Raw genomic sequence first — 12,760 nt, 5'->3', positions numbered from 1 at the left:
AATGATGATTTAACGAAAAACGGAAATTATTCTCTCCTCCCCTTGTGGTGAAGAGTAAAGTCAGCTTTCGACAACCCCACCATTGGCTACCACGCCAGGCACATCAACTGGCCTAGTTAGACCTCTAGAGGGCGCTATAGTTGTGTGTTTCCCTTTTTTTTCTCTAAAACATTGGAAACTTCACGTCACCTTGCATGTTAACACTAACACGGTTTTTATATGGTTCAATATAAGTTTTCATGTACGATCAAATGTACTGGATAATCATTTGCAATCAGGAATTTCGGTTTGTTTGTTTGTTGTTGTTTTTCGTTTCCAGAAAGAGAATTACTTTCATGCCAAATCAGACCAAAACACTCTGTGGTACACATTGCGCAGAGACATTTACAATATGTGCACACAAAGGTTTGCAATCTCTTCAAACGTTCACTCATATGGTCGAAGTTGGCCGTGGCTTAGCATTTGCAGATACAATGTATCACATTTACCGAATATCCAACAGAGAGTTGGAAAAAAAAATTGATACACAAGTTATATCCTATAATCTCTTTTTTTTTTTTTCCTCTCTCGAAGTAATGAAGAACGAACACTTAATTTCCTTCCGTCCTACCCATGCGAGACACATGCAAGCAGGTCTACAAAACTCCCCCACTCGTCCCAAACCACAGTCAGATACGGGGGGGGGGGGGGGCTTCTGGTGATCGTGAACATTGAATTGAACATGCTGTAGGCAGGCAAGTATGAAATAATGTCAGCAAAAAATACGCCACCCTTGTCATACACTACATAAAATATCAAATATATCAGTACAGCGCTCTTATAGGGCTTATACCCTCACACACTCACGAACTAAAAAGTCCTGGGGACATTGAATATTATACAGCAAGATATCAAGCATGCAACATCTGCATTTAGGATGACAATAAAGTACCAGAGTAAACGCATTAAACTGTAGAGAAAAGTTCAACGGAAAGACAACACTGCCATTATAAATTTGGAATGCAATGCCATAGTGTAGACTCGTGTGATCACTGCACACGACTTCAACTAAACTCAAGGTATCGTGAAGGTTTATTGCACATCATCTCTATTATATACATTTATAATCTTAAAATGAAATGGACAGCTCAGAATCTGACGCGGTGCAAAAGGCGCCATCTTAAAACTCATTTTTACATTATAGACTCTGTCTATCCGTATACATTACTTCCAATACACGTGTTATCCTTCTCCGTCCAATAAATGCACTCTGTACCCGTCTTTCAGCTTTCTATACCGTGGTAGTAGCTCTGCAGCCTCTAGCTCTGATACACTATCAGTTACAACGTATTTTGATCTAGTATACATAGACGTGTATAATAATTATCATATTCTTTTCATTTAGATTTCACTGAATATAACTCAGATTCTACTGCTATCGTCTGTCCAATGACGTATGATTTTCAAGGTAGAGAGTATTCAGGCTCACTATGATAAAAGTCCAACGTAAGTGTGTCTCTGTGGTGACGTCACAAGCTCGACACCCCCGAGTCATACGGCCACCGAGTCATACAACCCAACAGTTAGAAATACAGCTTACGAGCCATACAGCCGACGAGCTAGACACTAAGTGAACAAGGACTACGAGCTCGACATCAACTGAAATAGGTCCACGAGCTACACATTCCATGAGTTAGACCCTAGGAAAATAAGGCATATATGATCTCTACACTATATAGGCAAAAAAGGTCTAGCTAGTGGACCCGTTTTACATGGTGTCTAGCTCGAGGGCTGGATGACTCGAAGGTGTCGATCACATGGGATAATCCCTTCTGTGCTAGCATGATTATGTGGTAAAGCATTGGTTTGACTCTTTATCTTTGCACAACTTGAAATGCAATTAAAATAGACAAAGATAAATGGACAGAGATAAAAACAAGAAGAGAGTACATGCAGGCTACTATTATACCGATACTCTCTTGGCACATACGGTGTAGGCAACATTCACTTTCTGAAATCGTGCATGTGACAGACGATCGATGCGGTAGACATAGTAGATAACTGTCACCGCAAGGGGGCGTCCTCGTACACGAGAAACAAGAATACTAAGTAGGCTGGATGGGGGAGACAAAAACTCCGGGCACGTTCGTTCACCACCCATGGGGTCACAGTTCGTCATTACTTCATGGCAACAGTTCGTCATTACTTGATGGCAATCACTATCTTGTGTCGGCCGCTGCCAGCTCTCGGGCAAACCTCAAAACTCCCTCCTTGTCGTGTCGGTTCTTCACAGATTCCATCAAATATCTCTTTCGCCGATTTATCTTATAAATTCTAATCCGCTCTTCCTCGTCTTTGGGATTGGAGCACGGATTATCCCATCTCAGGCTCTCGTTGAGCGCCTCCGAAACGTCGTCTAAGTCATTATCGAGGTCCGAAGATTCTTGACTGTTGGCCGAAGCGCGCGAATTGCTCTTCGATGCGGCCCGACTGGACTTCGGAGCCTGTCGATGGCTGTCGAAAATGTCTACAATGCATTTCTGCAGAAACTCCTCGTGCGATCGGACCCCCGAACCGCTGCTGGTGTTACTCTTGCTTTTCCTGGCGTCCACCGACCCAGAGGAACAGGACTTAGCTGTAGACTGAGAAGAATGGTTCTTGTCAGGTGATATCCGCTTGCGACCTGCACATAAACGTGGGAGAGAAAGAGATGAGGAATATTTGAGATTTAATGCAGCATAGTTCCTATATTACCCCTTCGATGAACAACAAACTTTTTGTTACCAAACTGTAAGAAATATCTGATGAATTTTATGACGTTTACCAACAAACTTACAAAGGAAAGAAAAACAAACACAATTTACGAGCTCGAGTAGCACTTGGGCGTTGTCGTCGTACCTTTTTTCTTGAGTTTAAATTGTCTCTCATGTATATGCACTCTACTACAATACAAAACAAAACAATACAGTGAATGTTTAATACACTCTTTCCATGAGGCTCAGAGCGCTTACAAAATTACAAAACTAAAGATATTATGAAACAGAAATACTGAATGACAAATAAGAAACAACTTGAATGTATGTTAAATGCAAAAGAAATGCAGTGCATATCCTTGAACGTTTGAAAGCAGAAAAGAACATTCAATAAAGATATACCTGTGCAAATACTTTTCACGATAACTTGTACGTTGAACGGTTTTGAACACAATTGAATGAAAAAAAAAATGAAGAGTACGATTTTAGCCAGTGTTTTGACTCAATTAATGATAATATCCTGTTCATAAACGTCTCTGTAACATTTTACAAAAACAAATTAAGTGAAAAAACAAGTTATGTTGGAAAGAATAAACATCAAGCAACTATAGTGCCATTAGCCGGAATGAGTAAATTGAAATCGCAATGGCACCTCACGATGTGTGTTTGTTTGAATTGGGCATGTTGAGTATACGCTTACAAGCAAACGCAACAAGAAAAAAATAATAAAGAAACACTCGCACACCCCAAACACACACAGCACTAAAGCACAATCACAGTTATATTCCCTATAAGGTTTAAACCTGCATAAATGACGCACAATTTTCCTCTGACTTCGTGCCCGCTCCGGCAAGTCTGGTCAACTTCTTACAGCTAGTGGGACTAGTCGCCCCGCCAATGTCCTGTGACGTGCTCACTAGGAAGTCGTTGTCGATGCTGGGCAAGCGGAGAGGCTCTCGATTGCCCGACCTCGGCATCGTCGCTGGCTGAGAAGCTTTGTCCAAGCCCATCAATTAGGCGACTGATGTCTACCACACTATCTCCAAATATCTATCTATAGCTGGCTTTGCTATTTCAGGAATAACATGACATGTACATCAGTGTTTGACGAGCATGCAGCGATCAATGTCCACATACTATCGATGCACTCCTCAAGTTAAATGCCACAATCTACGCGCCCCAAAGAATCCGCCAAATGATTTTGACGCACAACATGCCGTCTTTCATAGATTTGTATTTTTTTTTCCAGGGATGGTAAATATGGCTACATCACTGTCCAGCTCACCATCTGTCCGTGATGGCAAATGGAGATGTTCTATTGCACTACCTTGGAGACCACGATGATAACATTCCTATCTCGCCTCACTGAAGTTTTATCACAGGACAACCGATTGCACGTCATTACTTACAATCACTGTGTTGCGATGAAAATTCTGTTTCCTTAGTTCCCTCTTGGTAACTTGCGAAAATGTTCAGAGTTGGATTTATTGAATCAAACCTGTCCTTACTTTGACAAAAAGAAGAAATCATGGGTGACACACAAACGGAGAGTCATCAAGTCGTTATCCGTGTGAGGGATCACTGGGAGAGGTCGATAGGATTTGAATGGGACACCATGCGGCGTGAATAGCGTCACATTGGATAACAATCCCTCTTTGTGCCACGCCTTTTAATGTGACTGGAAGCTGAATAATTAATAGATCTCTGGATTCCCTGTCAATATTTCTTAGATCGGCCCACTTGGTTACTGCCGTCGAACAATGAGTATCCTCACAGCACTTAGTATTGTTACTCGCTTGAGGTGAGAGATTTGTTTCAATGTCATGTGGCTTACATCGATCTTCGCTGTACGTCGTCTAAGGATCCAAACCTGGCGCCACTTCGGTCATATCAGGTGACTCCGTGTTCCCCCCTCGCATCGGGGCACGATCCAACGCACCCCTGCCAGTTGGGAGACAGTAGTCATGTTTCCCCTATAACTTTACTCGATTGGAATACATTTCTGCTCAATCTTACTGATTTAAAAAAATAGTTTTGCACGGCTTTTTGTCATTTTAATGACTCATTTTTGGAGACAGTCGCCTGAGCCGATGTTTGTGTCTTTCACTGCATTAAAGCGCCTTGCGGTTTTTCTTAGCGCAGTTTCACCGCAGCTATTGCTCTCGTATTGACAGTGCTTGACAACTGACCTCTATCAAACACTGAGCCAAAAGTCATCTGAACGATTTCAAAAGCCTGACATGAGTCCATTTGATAGTTCTTGAATTTAGATCGATTCAAAGCAACACGTCCCTGGCATTATGCCGGTAATTGTCTTTAACATCGTAGTGATCAGCCATTCCTACGGATATACGTAGGCATCACTTTCTCTCTCAGTGGATGGATATCTCCAGGATTTTAAAGGATCTGACGCAATGGTTCGGATCTCACACGCCTTTTTCTAGATCTCATTAAAGTAGTCCAATTCGTGCGCATGTGACAATATCTGCTCCGGTTTTCTGGTAGTACAGCGAGAAGGCGGTGTAAGCACACTGCACAAGCGAGCATCATGTAGTTCTATATCCCCTGTTAGAACTGCCTGTCAAGAAGTAGGAATTCCTGGTACAATATGTACCACACAGACACCGATGCCCATGGTACCCCGGATGGTTCTGCAGAATAGACAATAAAAAACTTCCACAGAAAATCCAACGCAATCTTGACACAGTTTAACGAAGGAAGTGTCCTTTAATAAATATTATCATAGTCCAAGCAGAGTTAACAGCGCTACCTCCTCCTAAGCAACGTCTCTTCCAGAATAGTTTGATGATCTCCCAGAACAACTTTTCGCGAAGAAGAATGCGTCGACACCTCTCGACGACTTTGGCGAATACAACGGGACACTGATAAGCGTTGCAACACACCTGGCAGCGATTTAATACTATTAGAACCTCGCTAATCAAAATCTCCGCAAAAAGGTGGGCACATCAAAGGAGATGCCACTTCTCAAGAGCCCGCGTCTGTAATGAAGCCCTTCCATCAATAGCTTTCATTATTTTACTATTCTTTTGTCCACAACATTACGTAAGTTATATCTGTGCTCTAAGGCAAACTCAGCCCGGACAAGGGTCGGGGTTTATGGCATTGTGATGGGCCGATGTCGGCCAACAAAGGCCTAGCATTGAAGAAACCTTCGAGCTTCTGAAAGAATATCAGCTCGTCTGAGAGTGAGGTGGCGAGACAATTGTCGGGACCAAAGGAACGAGGGCTAACCTCCTTGGCGGATCGATTGGCAAAACAGGCTTAGGAATATCGCTCGATATCATTCAAAAGCACCCAGCATATACAGCATTATTCATTTTGACATGACTTCAGGGTAGGACATTCATAACATATCTCGGTCCATACAATATACCCGTCTCATTTGTTTGTACTTATAATAACAGTGAGAGCAAAGGATGTTGAGTGTGACAGACTCAGCAACATTCAAGGCAACATCTGAATAGCCTTCGGACAATGAATATACAAATTGTAGTTCTAGTTGTGTGTTCCTCTGGTGATGCTGTTCATGTTATTTTTACACTACAGATGTTAATTGCAAGGGCAAATGATGGATACTCGTACTTTGCGGTCCATGGGCAATTATTTTTGTCAATATATTTAAGCGCCCCGGCTACTATTTATGGATATATATGCTTTATCTCAATTCTGTCATTTCAATTCTTTTTTAAAGTTTTTTCAAAATACATGCTTTTTCCAAGTCCAGAACACTTACATTGCAACTTTAAATATAGCTACAATAGCTGAACTAAACAATAATACGCTCCAATTTGTCGATGTTTTATCACCTTGAAAAGCATAGCGAGAGAAGCTTTATCGTCACATGAGTTAAGCCAAAAAGACCCGGGAGTGTCGTGCTCACCTGAGAATCACAAGTTCACCTTCCATACATTGTTCCAGACCATAGGCCTACAAGAAGGAGGGGGGGGGGGGGGGGGAGGGTCTCAAGGCCTCCATGGGGCATGGTGTCCATTTGTATATTTATCACACTGATTTAAAAAAACAACAACAACCTTCCAAAGACGTTGAAAAATTGATCATGCATTTTCAAAAAGGAGATCAAAGTGTTAAAACCTAGCCAAAATTCGGTCCCAGCTCTGTGGCCACCCTATTCAGATCTACCATAACCTTGAAACTACGTTCGTTAATGTACTTACTCAAAGTATTTCTGCCTTTATACAGTTTTTTTTTTTTTTTCAAGATTTTCCGAATTGGGGAATCTTGGTATCCCCCATGGGTCCCCAGAGATGTGGGGCATGTCATTCATTTGTATAAATATATACTCTGTCACCCTCATGATAATGCCTGCTATTACAAATTTGGTGACGAATCTGACCACGTGTTATCAAGATAAGATGAAAATGTGATAATCAGGTCCCAATTTTGTCCACTTTTGAACTTCCACTGTATTGAAATAAAGACATAATAAGCCCTAGTGAATACAAAACACCTACATAATAAACTTAGTGACACGTGACATGAGATTTTACAAAGCAGTGCAAATTTTTGTAATCTTTATCTTTTCAGGCAGCTGGTTACATGAATACATGGTTCACGATGTGGGGACTACAGCCCCCCCCCCCCCCCCCATACATGCACTCTGCCCTTTTGGCTCTTACAATACACAAACAAAAACAAAACAAAACAAACCGAAACACACTTACACATATGTACACACACACACACACATAACAAAAATATAACACGACTCTGAGGTTTCCACCCGCAATTATTCCGATTGAGGCTGCGGAGGTGACAACGACCCAACGAGCACCACCCCTACCTCCACAGGCTCCCCCCCCCCCCCCACCTCTCCTTACTGAAATACGTTTCGAAGCCTTGTGTACACTGTACTTCGGATGTACTCGTCTATAGATTTTGATATTTTCACTGATCGTCTCACCTCCCGACTTGGCTGAAAGGCTCACACGGGTAAATAATTCCCCGTAGAGACGTGTGTTAAAATTCAAAAAATTCTGTAAAATAGATGGGAGAAATGAGGTGTTTCGTCTTCACTAACCTGGATAAGTGAGCTATACCCTGTCATCCATCAAATTTCCAAGGCAGGTTCTTCATCTCAAACTCTGTCTAAGGGTCCGCAAAGCCTTTTTTTCATCACTCAAAAAAAATCACCTATTTTCTGTACATGCACCCAATGAAATATAGTCCCTTCAAAATCCATGAGAGAAGCTTTCATCTTCAAACCAAAATGCAGTTCATAGAGGAATTCATACAATATCTGCAGCTATTCAGTGTTAATGCCAAACTGCATCATTGATTTTTAATTCATTTTTTCTTCAATTATTTTGGTATCTTTGGTACGAATTTGTGAAGGGGTCTGGGACATTCCATTTTATTTACAAGTGTGAGCCCTGAAAATTAGTGAAAGCTGTCTAGTCTGTCTTTGGTCGCAAGATGGCGCTCTTCACGTACTGCTAACTTACCAGAATCGAGCGTGCAAAGTGTGCTGGCTATCATTCACCTGATTTGAATTACAGTGTGCATATTTGATATTGGCATAGCCAAGCTCAAAGTTATGAAGAATTTGATGGCAAGGATCACCTGTAGACTTTTGGTTCATTGAAACCTAGACAGCCAGTTCCTCCAGGACTGTATATTAGATCGCTTAAGTTTGTTTCTAATGTAAAAGTAAATTGAAAAAAAAAAAAGATCACTAAAAGGCAAATGATATAAAAATGTAAAAATTTCCATGACTTTTTCATGCTATGATAAGAATAATCATGATTTTTGCTAGTTTTCATACAGCGCATTTCACACTTGTTAAATATCTCAATGTGCTTTACAGATTATTATTAAAGGCCATATCTATATAATTTTCTATGACTTTTCCAGGCTTGGGGAAAAAAAAAAAATAAACCATTTTCAAAATTCCACAATTTTTCCAGGTTTTCCATGACTGCAGGAACCCAGTTTTAAGGTGCACAGGTTCAGAGAGGGCAAAATATATCGTAAGTAATACAGTGTTGACCCTTTCCAGGCCTATACATTTTCCTTTGATTTGATTTTGTGCTGACTGTTCAAAGCGAAGGAAAGGTCTTATGAAGTTCAAGGACATAATATGGATGGCATGTATCAGATCAATGCTGGTGTAATCTGCAATCAGTCCTGAGAATTCAGATACAGGTTGATGTTTTCAGATTTAAAATGTTGGCACAGGCACATCATCATAACAAATGATTAATGTTGTAAATTACTGCAGCAGCACTGAAGTGAAATCATGAAGATAAATCCACTTGTCAACGAAAAAGTAAGAAAGTGTGCGGGACAAGTACTCTACAACTATACACAAAACTCAGGGGTGCAGAACAACGTGGGGTGGGGGGGGGGGGTGTAGCCTCCCCCACACTTTTTCTGGTCAGTAAAGAAGAAAAAAAATCTATTTAGGGGGAAAAAAATCACACCCTCCCCCACCCTAAAACACATCCTGAACTGCAGCCCATGAAACTTACAGACATTTGTCAAACACACACACACACACACACACAAACACAAATTTGATGTCAATAATTCAATTCCACAAAACAGTAAACAAAAGAAACAAAAAACATAATGCCTCCGGCGACACTCCGTGACGGAGGCATAAAATTGATAAGCAAGACGAGAAGTGGAGTCTCTCAAAAGCCAAGATAACACATACCATGTAGTTCTAGACCTAGACATACAATCATATAGGTTCTAGATCTATGCCATTTTCTTTCATTTCTAGTGAGCACACAGCTACAACTGTAGTACAGCCTTGTACATGTACAAAGTTGGTAGTAGTTATAATATTGGTATGAGCCCTAGAACGGGTGTAGACTACCAAGTAGAAAACAGTAATGTTTATGATATGTGTCCTATATTCTTTACCTGGTCGAATAAATAATAATAATAATAAAAATAATAATAACAATGATAACAACAATAATAATGATAACAATAATAATAACAACAATAGTAATAATAATAACAATAACAATAACAATAACAACAACAATAATAATAATGATAGTATACTCCAATTAATAGTCAGTGACAGTCATAACAATATTGGTTGTAGTTGTATTATGATTCAATGAGATCTCTTCATGACAGCAATATAAATCTAGAGGTGAAAACGTAGAGTGTGTAGACCCCTATTCTTGGAATGCTGCTAACAGGCTACACAGAAAAATCTGTCTGTCCAAAGGAGTGTTTTTTTTATCATTCTTTTTTTAAACTTAATTAGAGCTCTTCTCCGGAGGGGATTCTGTGAAGCCAGATGTAGTCTCTGCAGAACATATCCCCAACAAGATACAGACCGATTTTTTGGTCAACTATTAATAGGCCTGATACTACAGGTCTAGAACTAACCCAATAGTATCAAGATTAAGAGGAGAGTTTTTCTTTAGAATTTAGCTCTGATAAACCTACTTTCAATTATGGGTCTGGTCTTTTTAGATCAACAAGAACACGGGTATTTAATGAACCCCAAGGCACTGCCATGAAGAGGTAGCGGCTTCGCATTCCGGCCAGTGTTAATACAATCTGTAATGGGTAATTAATTGCGTCCAGCCCAAACGCAAGCAATCCATCTCCCACACTTTCTACAACTTTACAATGGAATGCCCTGGGGTTGATGGGTAATAACTGGGCTGCCAACTCTCAGGCAAGAAACTCACACAATTCATCAAATTTTGACTGTATCACTCTGAGGAAAGAATTCTCAGGCTGAAACGCGAAATCAGAAAGTGAGAAAAAGGAATGTCCCCAAAATCTCTGATCATCCAAACATGCAACTAGACACCTAGTCCAAAATTTCGAGATTTTCCCACAGCTGCATGTATGACAGGCACACCCTCTCTAGACTCTACTCTATGCACAAGTTGAAATCTTCACTGAATCTGAAGTGGTGTATGCACCAGAGTGCACCATTTAAAACGTAAAATTGTCAAAGCTCCCTCCAGTGGAAAGGGGGAGGGGAGAGATATGTAACCGTGCATCACAAAACAAACAAAAAGTAGCACCCCTTGCTTTCACGTGAGGACTCAAAAAAGGTGAAATGGTTCAACCAAGTCAATCTCGAGTTTTACATACTTTCTGAAAGAGCTATCCTTCTTCTACATTATTCTTCAGTTTGGGATCTTCACATGAATGGGAAAGTGTGTTTTTAGCAGTTGTTCTTCAACCCCTTTTGGGGGGAAGAGTAGAATGATCAGGTACAATGTATGTCTTAGAGGCCACTTTTCATGTCTTGAAATCCTTTGCACACTCCTCACTTTCAATCAAGTGTAATAACTTTTGAAAAGATGACGCTACTGCTTTGAAAGTTGGCATTAATCATGGCCAGAATGTGTTAATAGAACATATTCAATTTCAGCTTAATCTGATAATCCCTTCTAGTTCATTGTTATTGCTCCAGTGGTTTACATCCTGTGTTTTGTCCCTTACATTGGACAGCTAGCACGGCTTAGTAAAGATTAAGTGCTTGAATAGGCCCTGTACTTCAGAGCCTCTTTTCTCAGTTCACACTTTTCCAGAGTGTGTGTATTCTTTCCAGTACTTACTAATTAGGTAGGTTAGGGGAGGTCATTTGAATTGATACATCATTTTAAAGCTTAACAATTAGGATCTAGAGTCTGCTCTTTCAGAATCTGTCATTAACTAAAAATCCATATCTGGCGACTTTTTGTTGGTTTTGTGGTGCAGGGTCACATATACTTCCCTTCACACGATCCCCCCCCCCCCCCCCCCCCCCATGACCACCGTCGCTTCGATCCCTCTCTCATTATTAATTATAACAGTCAGTGTCTCACTACCGGTTAGATCACTCCAACCCTAACCCAAAATTGGCAGCCTGAGCTGAATATGACAATATGAACGAAACATGAAATTTTTGCTGTAAATAGCTTGATAATTAGGCTCTATTTCACTTGACGTTTGACTAACGAGACTAAAGAATGACTTTAAAAGTAAACTTCTCACCAGTCTCCAACGCACTGTCCGAATTTGTTTCGTCGGGACTCGATTTTCCACGTTTTCGTTCTTTGTATTTGCTCTTCTTCTTCTTTTTGTTAGATTTCTTAGCTTTTTCGCTGTGTCCAGACGATCTTCGGCTCGGCGGTGGTTTCTCATCCATATTGGGCGCTACATATTGTAAGACAGAACTCAATTCATGGTTGCTTTATTGATAATAAAGTATCACGATGGCAAAACGATCGTTTTTTTTTCGTGCGATACCGAATGGAAGAACTTCAAAACCTCTTTACTGCGAAAACTTATACGCGTGGGACTACGATACATGACTGAATACACGGTTACGACGTACGCCGGTCGTGACCTTTGACCGTTGCTCGGCGATCAAGTTACAGAATTTCGTAGAGGGCGTCAGACTCGCCAGACTCGCCATTGATGGCAGAAAAAAAAAGCAGCAAAACAATCAACAATAATTTTTTGGCTGCAAGGCCTGCTGCAGCAGCTGCAGTAGCCGCTCAACCCTCGGGATGAATATGCTGGAAAACCTTGTTTTGTTTTGTTGTGTTTGTCTTCCCTGACCAGTCACTGATGTATGTTACCCCTTGTCCCTTTTCGGCCACGCCCTTACCTTGTGCTTGAATCTCGAAAAGAATCTCTTAATATTGCCGATGAGACTGATGGTCAATTCATCCGATGGATTACATAGATCTCGACTATACAGACATGCCAGGTCTTGTGAGTAGGGCCTACACACAATCTCTTCATCCCAAGATAACTGAGAAAAAAAGACAAGTATTTAAGTTAAGTTTTTGATAAAAATCATCTCGCAAAATGAATCCCCATCTTAACCAAAACTATTCCTCCTTCAAGGACAAGTAATCATCTTAATAAACATGTGTCTTGAATGTGTGCCGCAATTATTAGTATAGATCAGGTTACATCAGTACTAGTTTGAGGAAAATCGGACAAATCCGTTCAAAAGTTCAAAAGTTTAAATTTTTTTTGAAGTTTCAGTGCCGTCATCACTGGATGAA

General features: G+C 40.6%; 1 protein-coding gene across 1 annotated transcript; it reads right to left on the bottom strand.

Moving 5' to 3' along the window:
* Positions 1 to 1,432: 1,432 nt before the first annotated feature.
* On the bottom strand, positions 1,433 to 12,023 carry LOC140227006 (uncharacterized). The gene is made up of 2 exons (XM_072307438.1): positions 11,736 to 12,023; positions 1,433 to 2,662 (listed from the first exon to the last, which is right to left on the bottom strand). Exons 1-2 carry the CDS (start codon positions 11,887 to 11,889, stop codon positions 2,199 to 2,201), a joined length of 618 nt encoding a protein of 205 aa, XP_072163539.1. The 5' UTR covers positions 11,890 to 12,023; the 3' UTR covers positions 1,433 to 2,198.
* Positions 12,024 to 12,760: the final 737 nt, after the last annotated feature.

Source organism: Diadema setosum, chromosome 4, assembly GCF_964275005.1.
Source record: "Diadema setosum chromosome 4, eeDiaSeto1, whole genome shotgun sequence".
NCBI classification, from domain to species: Eukaryota; Metazoa; Echinodermata; class Echinoidea; order Diadematoida; family Diadematidae; genus Diadema; species Diadema setosum.
This window is presented reverse-complemented; position numbering and strand designations above follow the sequence as displayed.

Coding starts and splice junctions, on each gene's coding strand:
- LOC140227006 (XM_072307438.1), bottom strand. CDS start 11,889: ATGGATGAGAAACCACCGCCGAGCCGAAGATCGTCTGGACACAGCGAA. Junction 2,663..11,735: donor GGACAGTGCGTTGGAGACTG/GTGAGAAGTTTA, acceptor GTTTATGTGCAG/GTCGCAAGCGGATATCACCT.